The 25,029-nt window shown below is 42.1% G+C and overlaps 1 protein-coding gene across 16 annotated transcripts in view; it reads left to right on the forward strand.

Annotated features, from left to right (window-relative positions):
• Positions 1-25,029, forward strand: part of CEP350 (centrosomal protein 350) — a 95,876-nt gene that overhangs the window by 3,264 nt on the left and 67,583 nt on the right. For 8 of the 16 annotated variants that reach the window (XR_008468214.1, XM_054212853.1, XM_054212859.1 and 5 more), the window contains 2 exons: positions 1,246-1,359; positions 2,384-2,440. Coding sequence is in view for 7 of the 16 variants with exons in the window: in XM_054212853.1 (XP_054068828.1) it covers positions 1,246-1,359; positions 2,384-2,440 (171 nt within the window). In the remaining 9 variants the exon portion in view is untranslated. Of the gene's footprint in view, positions 1-1,245; positions 1,360-2,383; positions 2,441-11,901; positions 12,007-13,833; positions 14,112-14,283; positions 14,553-25,029 lie in introns of those variants that run through there. The other 8 variants (XM_054212861.1, XM_054212865.1, XM_054212867.1 and 5 more) reach the window with 6 other exon arrangements.

Genomic DNA, 25,029 nt, shown 5'->3' on the forward strand with positions numbered 1-25,029 from the left:
TTACAGTTTTCTCCTGTGTTTGTGTTTGGCTTTTTTTTTTTCACCCTCTTTTGTATGCTTCACGTGCACTGGCATGCTAAAGTTGCCATAACACACTAGAAAAAGGCTATGTTTTTTCTTGAAGTAAAATTAATAAACACTAGATGGCAAGCTGTGTGTTGCCCTCGCGTGTACGGTAAAAGAGCCGTAGAAACACATTAAACCCTGCTAGAACCCAGTACTGTTAAAAGAATAAAAGGGCCCGGTGTGAATGTTACAGAGAAAAAGTTCTATCAGTTGTATTCTTCCCTTTGCTGTTTCATCTGCTTGTGCCATTCAGCTTGATTGCTGTGTCATAGTCTCTGTTCCACAGCTGTACTACAGCTTTCATTCCATACCTGAACTCCACCCCCCCCCGCTTGAATCCGGGCCACTGTGTGGTTGCACTTTATCCTTTCAAACCTCTTCTCCCGGTGTTCTGCTTCTGACTGGCTTTCCAGCCCTGACCTTTGCTCTGTGACTCCTGTCACCTTAACAGGGCTTCATTCCTTAAACGTAGTAATATTAACTAAGTTGGGTTTCAGTGCCTGAATGGCTGTGTAATTTGGCAAACAATCTAAAGTTGTTGGTTTAGGTTCTTCCCAGCTGCCTGAGGGAAGTAAATTAGGAGCATAGGTGCCCTAGATTGCCATTATGGTTAATTAGAGAGAGAAAGAGACCCAACTAGAGGATGTCTTGGACTACATAAAAAGGGTTCTATATTTGCTTCTCTCTCTTTTCCCCTCTGCCTAATGCTGTGGAAGACAGCACAATTATTGTTTGTAAGTTTTGTGCCCAAAGCTGTGGGAAGAATTCTCTTTGCTCCCATGCTTGTGTAGTTCACACCGAATCCCTTTAGTGTAAGGCATTTCTTGGCTTTTAGCATTTGGTGTCCTGATGTCTGGTTTTTGGGTTTTTTTCCAAGTGTTTTTAAGCCAAGGACTCCTAAAAATAAAATAAAAAATAAATTAAAAAAAAAAAGTGTGTGGTGGTGTACACAGTTATATTTATAGTGAACTCAAATTTACCATAAGCTTTTCGAGTCTTAGTTGCTTTTGGTTAATTTAAGAAAGTTGTGATGTCTTGGGAAAATCACTGATTTAGATCATGTATGTTCTGAAACCGTCTTGGTCCTTCAGTTTCGTGATGTTATGAGCACGAAGGACACTGCATCTATAGCAATCCTCTCTTTCTCTCTTATTTTTTTTCTTTTTTTCCTCCTGACAGGCAGTTCTTCAATTAACTTTCTTCAAGAGAATCCAATAAAGGAAAAAGCTTACGACAGTAATGAACCCGAGAAACCCTCAGGCCACCGACCAAACATTTATACACCGTTAAAAGGTAACAACACCAGTCTTATCAGTACCTCTTCTGTGATGTAACAAATGATTGCTAAAATGACATTCTTTCAGTTCTGTTACAAAACAGGGAGTTGTTGAGTTGGAACCTGACTGGATGAAGAAATTTTTATAAAAAAAAATTAAAATAAAAATTTCAGGGAAAACTGATTGTAGTATGACAGTCATCTGTTTGGGTGTGAAACCTTAAAGTTCAAGAAAGAGCAGTTTTAAACTTTGATAAATACATACCCATCTCTTTTTTTTTTTTTTCTTTTATGGAAAGCAAAACAAAAAGGTAACTAATATCGTACCTCCTTCAAAAACTGTTGTGAGAGTGGATCTTTAATTGCTTCAGGTAAAGCAAAACAAAACTGTTCTTTTTCGAAAAAGATGAGTTACTTTTGACATTAGCAGGGGGAAGCTGACTAAACCAAGTGATTTCAAAGTGAGGGAGCACTTTTTCTGTTCGTTGCTCAAGAGATTTTTCTCGATGTGTGTTACAGAAGCAATAAAGAAATACAATGAGGAAGAAAATAGGGGATACTTTTTAGTCCAGCAGAAGGTAGTTATATTACTACAGATGGGTTGAATACCTCCAAATAGATACACTACGTAAGGGAGGTTTTCAGGAGAGCTGGTAACTGGTCAGAGTGTGAGGTAGGTAGTGGCTTGCGTTCATTTGGTCAGTACTCACACAGTGTTTATGGGAGAGCACTGAAAGCAATTGTGAGCGCAAACTGACACAATAGGAAAAACAGGAAGGACAATTTTGTGTGATATTGGGAAAAGCAGGGTGAAGGGCAGAATTAAGCTCTTTCTGGTAGACAACAGTCTATTTCTCCATCTACAGAGGGGTCCAAGAGGCTGTCATATGGCGCAGGCTTGGTTTGGCAGTACAGCATATACTCCTTCCCTAATAACCTTTGAAGATTTCATAGAAAGAGCTAAAAGCATGTATGGCTTGTCTGTCTTATTCTGACCCCTGATGTGGTAACCAAGTTCTTTCACTTGTGCGTTGGTTTCAGAAAGAAAGGCTGACTTCCTAGAGAAAAATCAAGAGCATCATACAATTACACCACAGAGTAAGTAAAAAAAAAAAAAATAGATACCTAGTCTTTCCCTGTAATTAGGTGAAAAGCGCAGAATTCTTTCCTCTGCTTATGGTTTTTCTTGTGCCCTGGGACACTCTGTCTGGGAAGGTGGGAAGGGACTCAGGAGGCAGATCTGAATGGAAGCCGGAGAAGGCAGCGCATGCCAGAGCCCTTCCGTGAGGTTATTCCACTCGCTGACCACAGAAAATGACCCACTGTTTTTTTTGTTTTTTTTTTTATTTTCTTCTGGGTCAGGAAATGAAGTTGACTCATGGGATGATTTGTAAGTGCAGAGTGTGTGCTGGTGGCATTGTGGGGGTGAGCTGAGGAACGGAACAAAAACCAAAACCTTCACCTATTGGTAGCAGTGAATCTTAGATTAGTTTGTACACATCACCTTCCCTTCTAGCCTTTCCCTGAGTAATGGTGGCCTGCTATGATTGAATTAGTTGTCCTAGACTCCTGGAGAGCATTTTTCTTTGCTGGAAAACTCCAGTCTGTTTATCCAATGACCAGTTCATTGTGTATCACATTCTTATCTTTGGTTGTTTTTGTGGATTTGTTGGTTTGGATTTTTTTTTTTCCCTTTTGGAAGACTACTTGAAACAAGAAGGAAAAACAAATGTTCTGAATTCTTAGTAGCCTTCCATTCTTAATGTCTCAGCGCTTGTTTCTATCCTGAACAGGTATAAATAAATAAAGTCTTCTAGATCAGAATTGAATTTGGAGAACCCGGGGGGAGTTGTTTGGGGTCTTTTTGAAACCCACAGTGCCTTCTGGAAGAGAAGCTCGTCTTGTGGGAGCTGCTCGTTTGTGAAATGCCTTTGAAAAATGAATTGATGCAGGGAGTTCTCGCTAGTCTGGTATTTTTTCTTTCCTGTGCCAGGCATAATAGGTCCTGCAGGAGTCACCAGTTGTGTGTTGGGTGAAGAACTTTGGAAGATCACTTGAAACTCTGAAAGCTTTAAGGTGTCTGCAGAAGTTACGCCTTTTGAGTTAGGCAAGACAAATAATTTGCTTGGCCTTCGTGCAGTTTGTGTTGTAAATAAGGCAAGATTCTCAGGTAGGATAGGATCTGGTTTTAGACTGTTAATTGAAATATTTTTTTCCTTTATGGTATGAATCACAGCTGTCTCCTAAATATGAAACCTAGTCTCTGCAAACAGGGCTACGTTGTGAAATGTTACAGAACTGAGGTGATTTTGATCTGTTAACTCTTAGAAGACTTATATAAGCTTAGCCAATTACAATCTCCATGTCTGTGCCCTGTCGGGGTGGGGGGTTGAAATTACAGAATAGTGTAGCTCATTAAGCCAGTTAAGCTCTGGCTTAAATCAGAGCTACTTTTAGCACCTTCTGTGATTACATTCATCCAGAAACAAGGTTATAGAATTTATTTTAGTGTTCTTGAAATAACTACCGTGTGTTTGTTCAATTTATTCACAATGGTGTCATTGACACTATCCTAATTTGGTTATATATTCTCGAAGAGCCTTCAGCTTTGAACCAGTTGCTGTAGTTCACAAGGAGCCAGAAATTCTCGTGCCTTTTTAATTAACTGACTACATGCAGAAAACGTGCTGACCAATAATTGCACTGTATATATTCATACTGGTCTCTTGGTGAAGTTTTTCATAACACTTCTTTATGGATAATGTCTTTTGTACTTTGCTGTCTGAGCCCATTTAAATAAATAGACCATAAGTATATTTTGAAGTTGAAAGCTTGCATTTTGCTTTAAAAGCACAATTCATCCCAGAAATTGACTGCTGAAGAAGCAGGCCTCTGACCTGAGCTAGACGAAGAGGGGATATGAGACTATGCCTTTAACATATTGCATTGCTTTTGCTACTTATATTTTGCATTATGTTGTTTTTCTAAAATGCCTGTTAATTGAACTTTCATTTTTCTGTCCCTCAAATTCTTGAGCAAAACCAGGAAACTTAGTTGGGATATGGGATACTTATGCAGAAAATAACAGGTTGTTACATCTCTGCCATTTTGTCATCTCGTTCTCGAAATGCCTCCGTTTTTATTTGCGAAACTTTTTCAAGAGTTAAAAATCTTCAGGGCTGATTTGTGATAGGCTGGAGACTTGTGCTTTTTATGCAGGATTGTCAAGACAGCTTAAGAACTGACATTGGGCAAATAGTGTAGATGGAGAGTTTGTCTGCCAGTTGAACGGGACTTCTCCAGATAGTAATAGCGGTGAACATGCAGTTTTCCAGTTGAGTGGGACTCCATAGGATAGTAATAGTGGTGAATGTGTCATTTTCCTTGTTCAAGACTAGCCTTGCTTGAGCACAGGAGTGCAAATGATGCAGAAAAGAACAGAAAGTCCCATACTTGATAAAGCCCTACCCGGGATGAGGTCACAGCCTCGCCTTTGCTCCTACTTAGCAGGACTGCTTTCGCTTCAACAAGGTGTTATACAAAGGTGCTTTGTTAAGCTTCGTAGAATTTTGTATGTAAAAGCATGACTAAGAATAGCTTTTAGTTGAAAATAACATGGCTTGGCGATTTCAACTACCTGCTAAATTCCTCACTGGAAGATTAGTTAAAATGGTTGTCTTAGTATTTTTCTCATGTTCCCTTCTTAATCTCTTAACAGGCAGAAGCAAATTTCAAGATCAGTCCAGTATAGAATTGTAGAACTGTTAGGGTTGGAAGGGACCTTAAAGATCATCTAGTTCCAACCCCCCTGCCCTGGGCAGGGACACCTCCCACTAGATCAGGTTGCTTAGAGCCCCGTCCAGCCTGGCCTTGAACACTTCCAGGGATGGGGCTTCCACCACCTCTCTGGGCGACCTGTTCCAGTGTCTCACCACCCTCATGGTGAAGAACTTCTTCCTAACGCCCAGTCTGAATTGTCCCATCTCTAGTTTTAATCCATTCCCTCTAGTCTCTAGTCCTACCATTACCCGACGTCCTAAAAAGTCCCTCCCCAGCTTTCTTGTAGGCCCCCTTAAGATACTGGTAGGCCACTATAAGGTCTCCTCGGAGCCTTCTTTTCTCCAGACTGAACAACCCCAACTCTCTCTGTCCTCACAGGAGAGGTGCTCCAGCCCTCTGATCGTCCTCGTGGCCCTTCTCTGGACACGTTCCAGCACGTCCATATCTCTTTTGTAGTAGGGGCTCCAGAGTTGGATGCAGTACTCCAGGTGGGGTCTCACGAGAGTGGAGTAGAGGGGGAGAATCACCTCTCTCGACCTCCTGGCCACGCTTTTCCCGATGCAGCCCAGGATATGATTGGCTTTCTGGGCTGCTAGTGCACACTGACTAGGGAAGCAGTGCACACTGATAACAGGGAAGCAGTCACAGCCTTTGGCCAAAAATAAGACTTCTGCTTTCACTTCTATTTCATGCATGTGTTACATTTAACCATTTTCATGCCTGTCCAAGTATTAGATTTCCTGGTAGCTGGTGTTAAACTGAGGGTCCTTGCCAGAACGGATGACTTGCTTGCTAGAGCATGTGTTTTCAGCACTAAGGAAGGAAGTGTCTTGTATAATAGGTAACATTTCCACATGAATTTAAGGTCTTCCATCTGTAGTGTTTAGAAGATTTGCTGCCACTGAGGCAGGCCTAGTGGTATTCTTATTTAACAGTTGTGTTGTTGCTGTCCTGATAAAAGTTAGGATATAAAAAAGTAGCAGAAGGTGTACAGTTCTTTCCTGTTTTCAGGGAGGCTGGTATATATTGTCACTAATCTTACTGGGAAACGGAATTGAGTCTTATGCTTGTAGTAGGTCCAAAAAGTGTTAATTTAACTGTTCAAATGCAAAACCAAATCAAAATATCTGATATTCTGTATGATTCCTGTGCACTGCTTGCTGTGTGTACTCTTTGTGAAGCTGACTCCCAAAGATCGCAAACGTTTTCTGATAGTGTTTATCACCAGTGTTTGAGATGCAAATACTGCTGCAGAAACTATTTTATCCTTATGGGGACAGGGAGGAGAAATAACACAGAAACCATTCTGGTGATGCCAGGTTTTGTATAGGTCTTTTTCTGCAGAGCCTCAATGTAGGAAAAAACTTGACCTTTTTTAGAACTGTTTTAAGCTGTTAATTGCATTTGATTAAATAGAGATCCTTTTTCAGAAGAATGTCCAGTTTCTTAGTCAAACTGTCGTGTAAAAATGTCCTTTTTTTTTAATGCTGTTACTTCACTAAGTTGCTAAAGAAGTTCAGTTTGTTGTGTTTTTGGGTTTTTTGTTTGTTTTTTAACTAGGACGTGTTTTTTATGCTCTTCATCTACTGTACCAGTAGCTTGAGAATGGGATGAGTTCATTGAATTCTGCTGTTTCCTGTTATTTTCCTTGTCTAAGTCCTTGTTGACTTCTCATTCCTTTTAAAACATTGTTTTCTTCCTGTTTACCATCCTCTATAGAAAGGAGGAGCAAATCTAAGAGAGGATTTTGCAAGATCTGGACTTTGTTACTCGGTCTGTTAATTAGTATCTTATTGGCTTATGTCCTGTGGAGTGGAATCCCCAGTCTTCTGGATGCAACTTTGTCAAGTAAAGATACTCAAATTCTGCAAGCATTTCGGTCCCGGATGAAGAAACTAAGAAATACTTACCAAAGTCAGGACCCCAATCTGTGGAAAAGAACCCACGTGTTCCTTGAAAAACATCTTAATGCTTCCCATCTGCGTTTGGAGCCGGCCATCTTACTGTTCACAGCTGGGCAAGAAGCTGAGAAAGCGCTGAGATGCCTAAGTAACGAGATTGCCGATGCTTTTGCCTTCTCCCAGAATGCTACTACAATCAAAATTAATGGGGCAGACAAAGCCATATTGGATAGTGATGCTGTCAAGCTGGAGGTAGATGATGAGCTCAGCTCTGGGTTCAAAGAAGGGAAGAAGGTGGCAGTGGTGCATCGATTTGAGTTACTGCCTGCAGGCTCCACCTTAATCTTTTACAAGTACTGTGACCACGAAAATGCAGCATTTAAGGATGTGGTTCTCCTGCTGACAGTTCTCCTGGATGAGCAGTCGCTGAGAAAGAGCCTCACCTTGCAAGAAGTGGAGGAGAAAGTCCGGGATTTCCTCTGGGCGAAGTTTACCAGATCAGATGTTCCTAGTTCTTATAATAGCATGGACACAGATAAGCTGAGTGGACTGTGGAGCCGTATATCTCATCTTGTGTTGCCTGTTTGGCCTGAAAAGGGCCTTCCTGTGGAGGGATGCGCATAAAAGTTACTGGAGAGGACTCAGGAAAGGAGGAAGACAGAAAACTTATGTTGCAATGGCTGAACAGGGAAGAACTCACTGTCACTGCTGAGCTCAGGAAGCATACAGTCCTTTCTGTGCAAAGAAATTCCACGAACTGGCAGGGTCGTTTCTGGTAAAGTAACTGGGACTTCTCTAAATCAACTGCAGAACTTGCTGGTTGTTGGTAAGTTGTGTTCAGTGACTTACTCAGGATTGGTGTCCTGCAGCTGGAAGTAAGTGCCCACTGGTGCAGAACCACTCATCGGCTTCCGAAGCTGTCTTGGTTCCCTATTGGCTTTGCTATGAGGAACCTTTTCTGGTGGTGTATAAAGCTGGTATCGTGTTTGACAAGGTAATAGAATGCAAAAACATCGCCTTCATCTGCCAGCGTTGCTTACTTTTTTTCTTCTAACGTAAGAAAAATCATAAACTGAAAATGATGATAAAGTGATGTGAGTCTAAGCACAAGCATTTTCTTGATCTATTCGATCACAACATAGATGTCAGCTGTCTCTGGTGACTTCTAGAAATGGCAAAATTGCTTGAAAGATTTGTGAGACTTGTAGAGAACCTTTCAGCAAGCATTTCTTCCTTAAATGAGACTGCCCCAAACAGTTCTGGAAAGTGAGAAAAGCTGAGGTATGAAGGATTGCTTGATGTTAGTAGTACTGACGTCAGTTAAATAATCCCTCGGCACCTCTTTGCCTCACTGCTTCCAGGAATTCTCTGCTCTTTGTCAAAGTTCTGCAAGTCTTAAAATTTGGAGGGGGAATTGATAAAATGTCAGTCATGTGTGTACTAAAAATCTGTTACAGCTTCTTTCCAAACAAAAGTTTAGGAAGACATAGGTTATTTCTCATTTTAATAAGATAATTATTTTTGCATCAAGAGAATTTATTTATTTGTGGTACTTGGTATCCTAGAAAAAGAACCTTTCTTCATGTGTCTGCATATAACCTGCTGCTTGCTGTATAAGCTTTTAGTGAAGAACAGATTAGCAATGCATGTTTTTAAAGTACATTTTTAAGAGTGCCTCATGCCAAGAATCCCTCACACCAGTCTCTCACACCAGACTAGAAACACGTACTTGTTTCGATTGTAACTATTTTGCATTAAAAAAAAAGAGAATTGCCTCACTTCCATGTTATTGCTGTTGGTGTATGCTCTTGAACTATTGGTCCGTGTGCATTTGGTTTTATTGAGTATGAAGGAACGTGTGAAGACTGCTCTCAAATTAATAGGACATTTTCTTGTAACAGCTGAGAGATTAATGGCTCTTGGACCCATCCTTTATTCACAAGCCCCTTGAGCTGTCCTGTTGCAAAAAGTCCTTCTTACCCAGGAAAAACTGTTGAGGTGCTGGAGTTTCTGGCTTCTTTGTGCCAGCAAAGGTTTGGGGTGTTACGTGGAATGAACCAAAATCATCTTAAGCATATAAAAGAACACAGTTTGAGACACGCAAAGCTGTGGTCGCTTAAACCAGAGGTGGATTTGTTCTAACCACTGAGAGGCAGCGATGGATAGTGCTTTTTATTTTAATGAGAAGAAATATAAACAGTGAAAAGACATGGAAGTGCTGCTGTTTTGGGTGTTTAAGAATAGCTCAGGAAGGAAAAGATGGCATTTACATTTTGGACATTTCACTGGACAAATATTTTTTTAAAAAAAACCAACTGTGACCTATTTCCAAGTGTGTCTTGATAGCATATCTGTTTGTATATTATGTAAACTATTTTAGTAATCGTTAAAAATAAATTTACTTGTTTGTTTTATAAGCTGCTTTAAGATTTGTCCGGTGAATTTTAAGTGGTCAGACTTTTTTTACATATTTAAGATTGTTTCTTTTTTACCTTTGACCAAATATAGATGCCTAAAATACAACCTTTTGCAAAATTTGGAACCTTCAAGAAACTTGAGCGGGGTGGTAGGTACTGGGATGCAGATGCATGTCTTTGACAGTATCAGGGCTTTCCTTTAACAGGGCACAATGCAGGGAATTCTAATAGCTCTGAACTGTCTTTTACTTGGTGTTCTTGTACTGTTCCTGCTGAAATCAGAACTGAGGAATTAATGATAAGATGTGGTTCACTTGTTTCATTAGCCTGATGTAAGAGTCAGCAACTGACAAAAGGGATGACTTCATTCCTGTTCCATTCCTAGTTGCACAGTCATGTACCTCTGCTGTTGCAAACCAGTGCACCGTGAACTGACTGGAGGGACACTCTTATTAAAAACTAGCTTAGAAAAAAAAAAAAAGTATATACTTAGCAGAATTGGCAACCACAAAAAAGACTTAAGTTATGTCATAAAAGCATGAGATTCTGTGCTCTTAAACTAACGGAACATATGTTTCAAGATAAAATAGGAAGGTGCCTGGAAACTAAAGACTTAATGTTCTACTTCATGTTGTGCCAGACAAAGGAGAATCGCTTCATTGTTGTTGTTGCTGTTAACTGTAGGGAGAGCGAGGTGTATTTCCAAATACATGGTGTCCTGCTTAGCCTGGAAAAATAAATCAAAAGCAAGATGCTGTACACAGTAGCTCCTTCTAGAGGAAAGGGAAGGCTTGGGATTAGAAGACTTTCTACTGTTGAAGAAGTAGGTCCTTTTTGTAGCTGTTTGTGGCTTTGTCCTCAAAAGTTATAAAAGTTTCTCAATAAATATCCCCAGGTACATAATGCAGATCTCATTAAGTAACTCCTCCTCAGCCAGAGGTGAAGAGTAATGTCTGTCTGTGTTGCTCAAAGGCAGCTGATTACTATCCTCCTTGTATAATTACTTCATTGCCTGCAGCAAATGTAGCCATTTGATGTTTTCCAAACTGTAAAATACTTTGGCTTCTTCTAGAGAAATCTCACTTCTGAAGTTGAACTGTCCCTAACTGTCAGCAACTCAGCAAATTAAATAGTCTGTGACAGCAAAAATGTGCTTATATAGAGCAAAGACACTAGGTCTGGCCTTGGGACTGAAAAGGGGATGCTTTCTGTTCTGTGAGCTTACAGCACACAAACTTTGGTCAGAACGCGATCTTTGGGCAGCAGAATCAGCTACGCACCAATTTGCAGACAAAATTTCCAGCATTCTGCAAACTGGGCTGGAAAACAGAGTCAAACTCTCCTTGGGTTGCAAGCAGACACCCGCAGCAGGCGAGAGCCCCCTTGCAGGTAGCCAGCCCATGCAGAAGGTGGAGTGTGGCCCCTCTTCTGTTACTCCTGCTGTGCCTTCGTGCACCTGGAGGATGGCGATAGCCGTGTTGCCTTCAGCAGTGGATGTTGTAAAAGGGACCTAGGACAATGCCTGGCCCCATCTGTTGTTACCGTGTCTCTCTCACCCTGCTCTGAGTCACGTTGCACTGAGCAGTGGACTTTTGAGCATGCTAAGCAGGTTGGTTAAAAGGACTAATTTTTCCCCCCATTTTTTTCAAAACAACAAAAGCATTTGCTCATTTTCCACAACTTAAAAAATAAGTCATGGTTTTCATATCCTTTTTTTTTTTGAAAAATGTTTTGAACTAATAATTGATCCATTTCAAACTGAATGCAAACGGCAAGGTGAGCTCAGTGTTAAGGTAGACATAAAAGTATTTGCTGTACAGGATGCAGCTATACGCACCATCCGTGTGTGCAATCGCCAGCATGCTGTATTTAGGAAAAAAGAACCTGGTTTTGGAGGTGTGAACAACTTGCCAGATTCTGTGCTAAGGCCCTGTAGCACAGCTGGCAAACCATGAGAACAAATCTGAAGTGATCCCTTTATTTTGTAAGCCCAAACCATGCAGAGAACAATTTTTCATGCATTGTTTCTGCTGTAAGACAAACTGCAAAATCGTAGGAGTATGTAAAAGGAGGGGGGGGCGTCCTGTAGTCCTCACAGCTGTCCTGTGTCCTGTTTTATTGTCAGCTCCTGACAGTTGGATTTATAATTGAATGCCTGGACAACCTCATTCCATGTCCAACAGGTGGAAGCACCCTTCCCCAAATTCCTCCGTGGCTCTTGGGAGCCACGTCAGTCAAGGAAAGGGGGGAGGGAGTCTGGGGGGCTCGAGCCGATCTTTTGGCTGCAATAGCCAGCTGCCCCTTTCTAATTTTAGAAGGGGTATGCAAGAGTAGTACGGAGTGGAAAACTTTCCAAACCTCTCTCTTAAAGCTGCAATAACCAAGTTAGTGTAAGATGAGATTGGGGCTCTTTTACTTTTAACTTACTATCTGTCTCCATCCACCACTTTCAGTGCATGGGAAGTGCTTGCTGCGGTTTTCTCCGTTGCTTCGCAGTTTAGTGAGCAGTTCATCAAACTGGAGTGCGTTCAGTTCTTCCTTTTCTTTCAGCTGTGGCTGTTTGCAGGTAAACAGTTTCTTTATTTCTACTGTTAGAGAATTTCACAAGATGATTGGATTTCCCATAAGAATGTCTTTCTTCTCTTTTTGTGGGATGTTTGCCTGTCAGAGCTTTATGCCCATTGGTAGGGAATCTTTGAAAAAGTAATCAAAAGTTTTACAATTAAGTTCCACTGACAGATACAGAGAATAAATAAAGGCATGTAGAAGCAAAAGCAGTAGACAAACATTGCCTTTTAATTTTATTTGACTGACTGACAACAAATGATTTTCATGTTTGAGAAAATCCTAATGTGATGCCTTATTTGCGTGAAGATGAAAAGGAGGAGCATGAAACTAGATTAACTGCTTCCAAGCAGAAAAGAGCAACTATGTTTAAAAGCATAATTAAAGAGGTATTGCATTACAAAAGTGCTGAATAATGTAAATAGGCTGCCGATCCAGCAATATTAAGCAGTAAATTTAAGCAAACACTAGGTGATGACAGGGAATGTAATAATTTAATTTGCCCCAGTCTGTGATCAGGGATCCCATACACTGTAGTAATATTGTTTTCATTGACTGAATTTGTCATTATTATTATTTAGTCTTCTGCATCTGGGAGGAGCAGGTTTGCCCTCTGAGGACTCAGGCGGGAATTAGGCACTACTTACCACTTTTTCCCACTGGAGCTGTGCTCATCTTTTGGTGTTCACATTTTTTTTTTTTTTTTTTTTTTCTGCTCACCTGGCCTAACAAAATCATTTTCAAAAGTTTAACCACTAACATCTCAAGCTTACCTCTTGTTTCAAAGGAAGTATACTTACGCTGGAAAATATACTCTGTAATTAGTCTGTGTATGTAAAAGAGCCAAATTAAGGTTAGATGGGTATCCTGTAATTGTGACATGATTAAGTTCTGGGTTGCCTAAGCTTCCCAGCTGTGAAGGTCTCAGCGTTTAGGGTGTTTTTGTGTGGTGTTCCCATATTGGAATAATTTGTATGCAAAATGTTGACCATTCACAAGAAGAGAGGCCACGCAAAAATATTTTAGTCCTTTTTGATTAAGAAAAAAAAAGCCAAAAAAAAAAAAAGCTCCAGCAGTTTTAGTGAACCTTTAGTGGTGGGGTAGGTAACTCTCTGCCCCTGTGCTCCCCCAAGAAATTTGGCATCTGTAGTCAAACAATCATACTAATGACTGAAAACCAGACTCTGGTGAAGTTGTAGACAAGCCCTGAAGGAGACATTCCCAAAATAACTGTAGGAAGAATTTCTGTTTTACTATTCTAATAAGTTTCCTTCTTCAGTGGAAATAATCTTGTTATAGCTGGATAACATCTTAGACCTATTTTTTGAAACGTGGGTGGTTTTAATGCATCTTTGGGGTGGAATCTATGCAATAGAAGATAGTATACTAACAAAAACTCTTCCGGGTTTATAATGACTGTTAAAAGTGAAATTAAGCCGGGGGTAGTCAGTCATCTCTGTGAAGTTTTGCAAATGTTGTTCATTTGAACTCAAATTTGGCAACTGGGAGACTGTAATCAGAGCTGCTTTCATTTTGAAAAATAATAAAAAAAAAAATTATAAAGATGACTTAGCTATGAATACAAATGACTAAAAAGTGGTGCCCTAGTTTCGACTGGAGCTGCTTTAGGAATGCCAGCATCAGCGCTGGCACCGCTCTGCAGCCGCCGTTTAATAAACATTGCGAAGTCCTGTTCTTGCATCAAAACCGAGAGCTGTGCCGCAGCTCTTTATTTTGACACGATTTGCATGTGGACTGACCCGACAAGTCAAGCCTGCACAACCCGGGGAGGGGGGGGGAAGAAAGCTTTGAGAAAAATAGTGGAAAATGATGTTTTTACTGAGGCCGGGGCAGGGTCTGGCGCCCAGAGAAGTGTGAGGACTGGAACCTCCCCGGCCCCTGGGGTGACCGGAGGCCCGGCGGGCGGCCCTGGCCGCCCCCGCCCCGGGGCCTGGAGCCGCCGCCGGCCGCCTCACCCGGGGCCAGGCGCGCCGTTGCGTGGGTTTCCCGGCCACCATGAAAGCTGCGCTCGGCCGGCGCCGCCCTCAGCCCTTCCCGCCGCCCGGGCTGCGCTCCTCACCTCAGCCCGGCCTCGGCTTCAGCAAGGTAGGCGGGTTGCGGGGCTCCGCCGCCGGGCTGCTGGCGGAGGCGGCGCGGGGAAGAAGCGCGCCAGCCGGCTGAGGCGCTGGGGCAGGGAGGCCTCGCCGCACCCAACATGGCCGCCGGCGGGGATGAGGCGGCGGGGAAGGGAGGCGGCGGGCCGCTGCCATGTTGGAAAGGTCGGTGGCGGGCCGGTTCTCGCGAGACTTGGACGGACGCTCCCGCCCTGCCCCGCGCCGCCGCTCTCGCCGCCGCTGCCGCTCCGCGTCAGTCGTTGGCCGGTAATGGCGGCGGGCTGGCGTCGCTGAAGGGGCTGCGCGCCGGCGGGCAGCGGAGCCGGGCTCGGGGCGCCGCCAGCTCCCGCCGCCCTTCTCTCCGCTTCTTCTGCGGGATGTGCCGGGACCTGCCTCCGGGGCGGCGGGCGTCGATCGCCGCCGTCGCCACCAGGTGAGGAGGCGCCGGGAGCGGCCCGTGCCGCCGCCGCCCCAGGCTGCGCTCGGCCCGGCGCCGCTGGCGGCTGCCCTCCTGCAAGGGGCCGGGGCGCCGAGCGAGGTGGAGCCGGGGCGGGGCCGGCGGCGGGGGCCGGGTTCGGCCGCTCGCGGGGGGTTCGGCCGCTCGCGGGGGTTCGGCGGGCCCGGCCGGCGGCCCGGCGCTGCTGTCGGCTGTCACTTGGTTCGGCCTCTGCTGGCGCCGCCGGGCTCCGATGTCCTCTGCTGTACCCGTCTTATCCGTTAAGTCTCTTTCTAGTTTTGTTTTCTACTGCTTGTTGTATCGGGGGGTAGCGGAGGAAGGGAGACGGTAGGGGAGCTCTAGTTTCACTGTTGTCTTTTCGCCTTGTAAGGGAAAACCGCCGAAACCGGGTTTTTTTGGTGAAGCTCCGGGTCGCTGTCCGCGTCCCGGGCCGGGCACGGCTGGCACCCGCCGTCCTCCGAAACCGCCCCGTTGTCAGGCGACTGCCGGTGCTTTTAAAGTTTAAATGTAGGCTGTGGTTGTGCTTCCTGCGCCGGGACGGGGGCTGGCCGGGCTGCGGGAAGCGGCCGGGATCGCTCGGCGTCTGCCTGCTGAAAGTGCTTCTTACATCCCTGGGTAACATCTGCCCCAAGCGTTTTCTGACTTCATTGGTGCCATTCATTTGGGCCGTTGTTGGCATAAAGGTTTTTATACTAGTATGACTGGGGCCTTTTTTTTTTTTTTCTTTTCCGTGGATGCAATTTTCTGTGATATAATGCCTACTGTTGATGTAGTTTTTCTGGAATAATTTATCTCTTTCTGTCTTTGGATGTAAGCTGTATTTCAGCAACCAAGCCTCCTGGCACATTGTGTACGTATGTGCCTATAAATGTTTATGTGTCAAATAGCTTCACTGTGTAGTTGAACGATCCGGTGTATTGCAATTGAAAATTTACAACTTGATAGGTCAGTTCTGTATTTTTATCATCCTTAACTACTTCATAGGGCTACAGAGCGTACAGGCTTGAAAACTCATTCAGGAGTCTACGGTGACCAAAAGTGTAGTACTTGTGGGATGAACGTGTATGGAGCTGTAGGCGGTCAGGCACTTGTTTGTTGTGTTCCATGTGAACTCACAATGTTCTGTCAGACTGTCAGCATGGACAGACTAGGTTATGTGAACTGCTTGCTCTTTTTGTATAGTTCTGGTTGCCACAACAGTTTCATGAGGTAATGCTTTAGATAATTAAATGCAACTAAAGGTGTGGCCACGCAAACACTGTAAACTGTTGAAGGCTTCAGTTTCTGTGAGTGACGCTACCTTAAACAAAGGTACGCTGCATCCACTAAACACAGCAACTTATTTTACGTTGTAATGACACATTTCTACAAGGGGCCAGGGTACCGCGGAAATTATACTGCTGATTGATGTACATGCTCTGGTAGACTCCCTAGGCTAGGTGTGGCTGCAACTGAAAGAACGCGACTTTAGAAGCTATAAAACACTTTGTTTACGTGAATTTGTTTTACTGAACTGGTGCATAGTTTAAGGTTGCCACTGTACCATTGGGAAGACTTTATAAATATAACAGTCCCAATGTGGATGGTGTCTTTCATGTCTCGGAATGACTTCATCGGCAGTTTCTGCCACCATAGTAAAAGCATCCCTTAAATTGGGGATTAGTCCAGTCTTGGAATTCTACTCTGAAGGTTTTGTTGACTCAGGTATAATGATTTTTCTGCGTCTCCTTGCACCCCCCTACCAGACTGCTTATTTCTGCTAGAAAGTTATGTTGTATCAAACACGCTTGTGTAGAAAACCGTTAATGTGATTAGTCTCATTGACTTTAGTGTGCCTGGAGGAGGCAGTAGTCCCATGAAGTTAGGCATGTGTTTGGAATCAGGGGTATTAGTGCACGTAGTGGTAGATCTATTTTCTCTTGCTATAGCCACAGCAGTTAGGTGAAGCTGCACAATGTAAGGTGAGTTTTACTGCTGCTTCTCTTCCCCCACTTTGACTAGTTCTGGCGTTGACTGTGCAGCAGCCTGGTTCAGTTTGATAAACTGGTAGAAAACTAACCCAACAAAAAAAAAGAAAAAGTAAATAATTTTCTGCTGGGTTAGTGAGTTGAACTGTCTTGTGAGTCAATCAGATGAGCACTGCATCTATCACAGAGGAGTGGCAAGATTGCTGGGGAAGGTAGGGAGGAATATAGGCATTCCTTCATCACTGTCAAGGTGCTAAATCTGCTCAGCTTTACCTTAGAAACATCAGGAGCACGACTCTCTTGTCAGTACAGCAGCACTGTTTAAACTGTGCTACTGATGTACTTAAACTGATAAAATTCACGATATTCAAACAAATATAAGAACAGGTATAGTGGCATAATAATGATAACAGAAGGGGTTTGGTAGTTGAGTGCAGAGAGACAACTTTCCCCGTACAGTTAATGTATTAGGCATGTGGCTGGATCAGAATGTCTGAGTGTAAAATTTATCCATAGATGTAAGTGCTTGGAAGATATATGTGTATCATTGTGCTAATGATATAATAGACTTTAATGGACTACTCGATTGAGAATAAAATTACTTGTATGCGTAAGGCTGAAATCTTTGTCAATATACTGGAGAAAGAATAGAGCAAATAAATTAACTAATCAATTTATACTAGGTCAATTGAAACTTACTGAATGCTAACAGGAATTCTGGCTGTGTTTTAGCTTTGTAATAGCACTTCTCACTGAGGGCGGAATTTCACACTAAGTCTGATCCATGGCAATAAAGTGTAAAAGTTTAAAAACAGTTACAATTTTCTCTGCTATTTTCCAGTCGTATTAGCATGATGTGTTATGTTTGCTAATAGCAAATATATCGGGTGCATTTGTCATACTGGAACAGGAAAGTCTGGATTTTTAGGGTTTAGGCACTTACAACATTTAGTGGGATGGAATTATTTAAATTTGAGAAAATATTTTATTGCTGTTTTTAGCTAGTTCAAGAAAAAGTGCTCTCAGCAGAGTCCTTGTACCAGTGTTTGTAATGCCAGGTCAGAGACAGCACTGGTGGTCACTGTTCTGTTTGCTGTGGGGTTTTGTTGTGGGGTTTTGCTCTGTGGTTTTGGTTTTTTTTTAATGTCTCATCTTGTTAATGAGACGTCTTTCAGACACTACTTCTGAATGCAGTTTCAGAGCAAAGGCATCAAACTTGAGAAACGGACATTTTGAACATTTTTCCCTTAAGTTTTCATGCACTTCATTTTGCTTTGGAAGAAAATAGGGATCAGTCTGCAGTTGACACAGCTGTGGATGAAGTTGCTGCTCTGCTCGTCTGTCCTTGGTATTGTTGAGCAGCTGAAAGCTGTTGTCTTAGACTCTCAAAATTGGTGTGTCTGGTTCTTGTACTTGGCTGAGAGGATTGCTGTAAGTTCTAAGAAGACTCCTGCAAAGTGGAGTATTCTTTTGAGATGAGACAGGACTTCCTGGAGAATTTAAACATATTCTGCTGAATGGATTTATTATAGGCTGCAAAAATTGAAATCTTCCAATGTGCAGTTTCTAGTAACTGGAGATGGAAGGAGTGAACTTTTGTTTTGAAGGCCAAGGAAACAAATGCAGGAGTATTTTATTTATTATTGAAACTAGGGTATGGTGCCTATTTTCTTTTGTGTCATAAATGCAAAGATCTTTGAAGTGAAAGAAAATACAGAACTTCTGAATGGATAGGCAACCCCTCGTGTGCGTCTCTTTAACAAATGGATGCATTCTCTGTTCCTCTGTACTCTGATTTCCTCACGAACAATGAATCAAGTTACACTAGCTGTCACAACATTCGTTTCAATAGATTTCCTCAGAGTACCTCCTAGCATGTGATGCAGCAGAGTAAGACATTCGGTGCGTTTTACTTTCAGTAAAACTACTAATCCGTTTTTTAGTGCCGGGTTTTTTTCATCACTTTTACATCACTTGTGATGAGGCAGAGACACTTTTGCAAGTTGCCATATCTTCTCATAGGAGAAGGGCGTTATGAATGTCCATCCTCAGTGTACAGTTATAGAGAATCAAATTCAATAATGTTTCATTTATAGAAAAACCTTCACTATAATTTGGATGCAAATTTAGTAGCTGACCGATGCCAGTAATTTAATCTTAGAGTTTATGAAACACATTCATATTTTTCTACTATGTTTTCTGACATTTGATGGATATATGGCTGTTGATGTCATTTGTCTTCCTCGTTAACAGTTAGAGGTAGTGACATGTGCTTTGAAATTCTTTACAGCTTTTCTATCTGCAAGTGTGTGGTATATCTTGATTGCTCATTTTTTTTGTACTACCTTAACATCCCTAAAAGCTTTTTTATGTTTTTCTAGCTTAAGACATGTAAAATTTTATTGGTACGTTTCTTTTACTTCAGAAGCTTTTTTTGGTTTTCATTATTTTTTTCCCAAGTCATAATGATTGGACTGTGAGTTCTTCTGGTATATTTACTGTTTGCATTACAAGACAAAATACTGAATATTATCTAAAATTTTACTCATTCAGAGCAGCTAACATTTGCAAGCTCCTTGGGCATTGTTGGTGTTTGTTATTTCCATTTTTTCCAAGTTTTTCTTGAATCAGCTTTACATTGTTGTGTCCATTGTCATTGCATACAGTCTCGCTCTTGGCATGCGACGCAATCTGGACCAGTAAAATATTTCTAAGTCAAATAATATTATAAGCCAGTCAGATTAAATACCAGCCAAACTACCTATGAAGGCTCAGCACCATCAGAAGAAAAATCCCCAACTTTGTAGCAGAAATAATTTTGGAGGAGCAAAACAGAGATTAGATTCGAGATAATGTAGCGGAGAAGTGTTAAGATGAAGTTTGTGTCCGTGAAGCATTGTGCAGTTGAGTTATACTTGGCTTTCGAATATTAACTTCCTTTCAGAATCTTTGCCCCTGAAATACATTTCATTTGAAGGCTTATTATATAAAAAGCATTGAAAGAAGGTGCGGGGGGGCCCTCTCTGATTCTGCAGAGTTGGCTATAGATTCTGGAGACGTGGCGCTTTTTTGACAAACACATCATGCATTTGTTTGTTGCGCTGAAACTTGTCCTCAGCCTGAGGAAGGTCAGTAAGTCACCCGCATCTAATTGTGGTGAGAGACAAAAGTTTTCTCAAAATGTTGAGGAAAATAAAAAGCATTTTATCAAAAGCATTTTAGAAGCCCATAACCAGAACCAAAAAAAGTCTTAGAACAATGTATTATGGATATTTTTAGCACTTGTTTAAATGGGATAATGCAATATGGTAAAAGCTCAGATTCCATAAAAACGAGTAGGTAAAGGTATTTGTATTGCAGGCTCAAGCATATCATCATAAATCGTATTCTGTGGTATTTGAGGAGACATGGAAAGTGTTTCTGACATCTTTAAATAGAAATTCCATCACTTTCAGTGGGCTGGCTCAGAAAAAATTGTTTGTTTGACTAAGTCGGATTGTGTCTGTCCACCTGTGTATGTCTGTTATTGCAGAAGTGTAGCTGCACAGACAGGAGCTCCAGAGGGTCTTTAGGATTCAGAAGTCAACTTTGAATTATTTGTACCTGGAAAACAGGAAAAAAACATCCCTAAAACCTCTATGCCCATTTCCCCCATGAACAAGTAGTCTGTGCTGTGCGAGGCGTGGGTGCAGTGGGACACACTGCAGCAGGGCATATAGACTCCTGTGGTGCCCTTGAGCTCCAGTGGTATCTCCACGGTTAAGAAGGTGGTGATGGGAATGGTTCTCGTTTTCCCCAGTCCCACTCACTGTCCTTGAGGTAAAGGCAATAGCAGCTTCAAGCATTTGCTCTTGGGACTCAACTGTAGATTATGATACGTGACAGCAGCTAGTTCAGGACTGAGACTGATCCAGCTGTTCCCCAATGTTTCCATTCCATCTCATGCTTGCACAGAGTTTGTAGCTTATGGCACAACATAGCTAAAACTGATAAAGCAAAAAGAACAAAAAAGCTACTCTCAGATTTTACAGTGTTCCCAGTTCACTTCGCTTTGCCACATAATCCCATTGACTTTCTGCCTGAATAAGGCAAGAGAGACCAAGGCATAAAGAAAGGAAAAGGTGGCTTCTTTTGTTGGCGCTGCTGCTTATGGGGAAGAGTGGCTGGAAAGCTGCCCAGCAGAAAAGGACCTGGGGGTGCCGGTGGACGGCCAGTTTAACATGAGCCAGCAGTGTGCCCAGGTGGCCAAGAAGGCCGACAGCATTCTGGCTTGTATCAGGAACAGCGTGGCCAGCAGGAGCAGGGAAGTGACCGTGCCTCTGTACTCGGCACTGGTGAGGCCTCACCTTGAGTACTGTGTTCAGTTCTGGGCCCCTCTGTACAAGAGGGACATAGAAGTGCTGGAGCATGTCCATAGGAGAGCTACCAGGCTGGTGAGGGGTCTGGAGGCCAAGCCATATGAGGGAGCTTGGCACGTTTAGGGAGAGGCTGAGGGAGCTGGGCACGTTTAGCTTGGAGAAGAGGAGGCTGAGGGGAGACCTCATTGTCCTCTACAACTACCTGAAAGGAGGTTGGAGAGAGGTGGGTGTTGGCCTCTTCTCCCAGGTGAATAATGACAGGACCAGAGGAAATGGTCTGAAGCTGTGGCAGGGGAGGTTTAGATTAGATATTAGGAAGAATTACTTTACTGAAAGAGTGGTCAGGCACTGGAACAGCCTGCCCAGGGAGGTGGTTGAGTCACCATCCCTAGGGGTGTTTAAGAAACGTCTAGATGTGGCACTTCAGGGCATGCTCTAGTGGCAGAGATTGTAGGTTGTTTGGTTGGACTCGATGATCTCAAAGGTCCCTTCCAACCATGAAGATTCTATGATCCTTATTGTAGTTTAAACTGTGGGAAGTGCTGGCCTCATGCACTGTATACCCAGTTTGTAGCAAAACCTGCCACTTTGGGGATTACGCATTTAAAAATATCCCATAGAAGTCAATATTAATAATTTGTTTCTTTCCCTACCCTTAGCAAAACTTCTTTTGTGGTATCCCTTTCATTTGGTATCCCTTGTGTTTTTATGCGAAACAAAGTCTTGAGGAATACTGTTCCCTGTACATACCGATGTGGGATCTCTTGCTCACGTTTTCTGCCATCTCTGCATCTGTATGATTCAGTTTCCTCTCCCATTTCCTTGTTTCAGTGCCATGACTTCTGAGTTTTCTCTTTCCTTATCTTAATGAGGCTGTGCTAAGAAAAAAGTCATACTGAGGATGCTTGGAAAAACCTTGCAATTGGGCCAGTATACCAGTTTATTTTCTTCCTTTTTGCCATTCTCTATGCTGTTTTTTCCTAAGGCTCATTCTATTTCTTTCTCCTTCCTGTCTTTCTCCATTCTCTTCCTTTTTATGTCCTGCTTCTCTCACCACTTTTCTTTCTCCTTTTCCCAGCCTTGTTTTTCATCTCTTCACGTTTTTGTTGTGCCTTTGCTAAGCATATTCTACTTTCGTATCTCCCATTCCTTTTGAAATGCTCCTTTTGAAATGTCCTTTTACTATGTTGACTTGTTATTTTATTATCCGTTGTACCTTTCAATGCCATCCTTGGTATGTTTGGTAGTAAATGTAAACCTGGTTTCTCATCTTACCTTTGTATTCGTCAGTGGTTTTCTCTTTGTTTCCATTTCCTCCTGTCTGGTGTGTTTTCATGCACGTTCTGATCTGTCAGTTCTCTTCAGTGTCTTCCCGTAGGAACAGTGTTTATGGAAGACAGTGACAGTTGTGTTCCGTGTCCATCCCCACCTCCAGTTTCTTCCAGGAGTTCGGAGTATATCCTTTCCGTGCTAGTTTTCTCTGAGGTCCTTATCTGCAGCAATTCTGCTGTGCTTCCTCTTGTGTGCTTTTTGGGTTTCTTGCCTTGGACAAACTTGTGAAGGATGAGATGGGCACTTGAGGTGGGATTGAAATGTCGGAACACAATGGTGTTTGTATCTTAACCATTCACCCAAGGTGAGGCTTGGCGACCAGCCTTTAACGAACCTGTGTAGGAGGTCTGTGCCTACCAGTGAGCAGTCAAATAACCAGGAGATCAGTTCTGCAGATTCTGTAGTCTTCCTCCTTTTTTCAAGATCCTCATAGCCTTACCCAACTTGCAGATAACCTTTTGCCATCACTGCTACCTCCTCAGAAGTTCCTTGGCATGTCATCTGCTGAGCTCAATCTCTTTGTTTGTGCTCTGTATTAAATAGTGATGGGTCATTTAGTTTAGCAAAAAAAAAAATCTTTTTGAAGCAGTCATTTCAGAATATAATTTTTACACCGTGCTTCTTGAAGCAGTTCATGGGACACTGAGACAACTTTTGTATTGATGTAAAATGTATTTTAGAAAGAATTTAAAATTTCTTTGCATAAATTTTTAGTTTAGTATTATTCTCTGCTCAGTATTCATTTCAGTGTATTTTAGTGTTTAACTGGTCCACTACCCTGCATGCAACTCCTATAAATAGATGTGGCAACTATGTCTTGATTTCTTTGTTTTTTCTTCCCCACCCCCTAGCTGTACTCTTGATACCATTAGAGTGTCTTCTCTGTCTGGTTTAACTTCTTGTGGAGACATGGTATTGAATTATACAAATATTTGGTTTTTTGCAGGGTGCTGCTTATTAATGTAAGATATACCAAGAGAAAGAAGTTATTTTAGTAATCTGTTGGAATTCCTAAAACCCGAACCCTTACAGTTATGAAGATTATGAAATCTGAAAACTACTGCAGTGTTGCCTTTCTGAAATGGTAGACAGCTCCAGAACGCTCAGTTCTTACACAACTCTTTTTCAAGCAGCAGCAGCCAGAGTTAAGCAAAACTGCTTGGTGGATCTCAGCTGGCTGCGCTGAAGCCTGTAAGAGTCATATTGTGCGCTTGGAGCTGGCGCTGCAGGTATTCCTTAGGAGAAATACAGCAGGATGCTTTGTGATTACTTCCCAGCTTATACAGAAAGGAAGAGAGGTTGAGTGGCCTTTTATAGAGGGATGTCACATACTTTTGAACCGAAGCATTGAGACAGAATTATTGACCATTAGTGATCATCAGCACACATCTATGAGTTATGAGTAGAATTAAGGTGTTCTCAAAAATGTGTTTACTGTTTCAGTCTGACTTGTTTTCTGTCCAGCTCAGATAAAGGACTGACGTCTTTCATCCTAACACTTGAGTAAAAGCTATAACAAGCAATTTCAGACTTTTTTTTATTAGTCTGATACTTTTCATGGAGAGCTAAGGAATACATAGAGTATATTATAATACTACATTTATAAGGGTATCATAAAATACACTATGCAGACTTGTATGTGTATAATGAGGACAACTCTAGTCCCTGACTAAGTTCTATCTATAGTGGTAATTCTAAGGATAAGAATAAATCCCAAGCAGTTACCTGAAGAGGGTTACTTAATCCCATAAGAAATGGTTGCTTGTCTAGAAGTTCTCTTATGCTAAATTTACATATTGAATAGATTTTGTTATGTTTTTGTTTGGGCAAGAAACCTGATAATGGTATGATACGACATTTCCAGCAGCTCTCAAAATTGGTTCGTTATGGAAAATTCCCCCATTTTTGTTAATACTTGTTTTCTACTTTCCTAGCACAGCAGCTCTTTGCTCCAGTGATGGAGATCAATTAGGTGATTTCCAGGGCAGGGCAGTGTTATGATTTACAGCATAAATGATGTGAGGCACAAAGCTGTGGTTCTGCATCAATGAGTTCTGCAGCACCTGTCCTAGAAGTAGAATTTTCTGACTTCACTTGGCTCACTGCCCATAACTAGATACTTAAAAAACAAAACACCCCCCACTTCTTTCTGCAATTTCTGCATGATTGTGGACTTCACTAATGTGTGGATATGTGTGTTTTTCTGTACCTACATATACAAGCTCACATACCTTCTCCACACTCTTCTGAATATTTATTTGGGTTCTTTAAAAAGAGTCAGACTTAAAGGTCTTTTGAAGGCCTATGTTCCTTATTGTTGATAGTCTTTCTTGGGGCATAAGAACAGTTTTGTGGGATAACTTACTGCTGTAAATACAAGCTGTATTTACAATATGAATGTGAGGACCAAACTTTACTGTTGTCACTGTGAGTATCCTTAAAATCATATATGATAAAAATCCTTGTCACAAAGGACATACAGGCAGTGGTCTATTCCAATGAGTAGTACACAGTGTTAATTTTGTGGAATGTTTGGTCACTTTTTATCAGAAGAATGACCTTTATATTTGAATGCAATTTTATGTGGCACACTGCGTAGGGAAGTGAAAGCAAAAGAAATTTTCAGAAATTAAGAAAATAAGAAAAATGATATCTGGGAGTGCATGAGAGAAGAGAGAGGAAAATGTGCCTTTATGACTCTTTCAGAGGTCCAGAACTTCCTGTACGAATTCTGTGGTCACCTAATTTTTGCCTTCCATAACAGAAATGTCCTCAGTCTGTTGTGAAGACAGCTCA

The sequence above is a fragment of the Rissa tridactyla genome, chromosome 8 (assembly GCF_028500815.1).
Source record: "Rissa tridactyla isolate bRisTri1 chromosome 8, bRisTri1.patW.cur.20221130, whole genome shotgun sequence".
NCBI classification, from domain to species: Eukaryota; Metazoa; Chordata; class Aves; order Charadriiformes; family Laridae; genus Rissa; species Rissa tridactyla.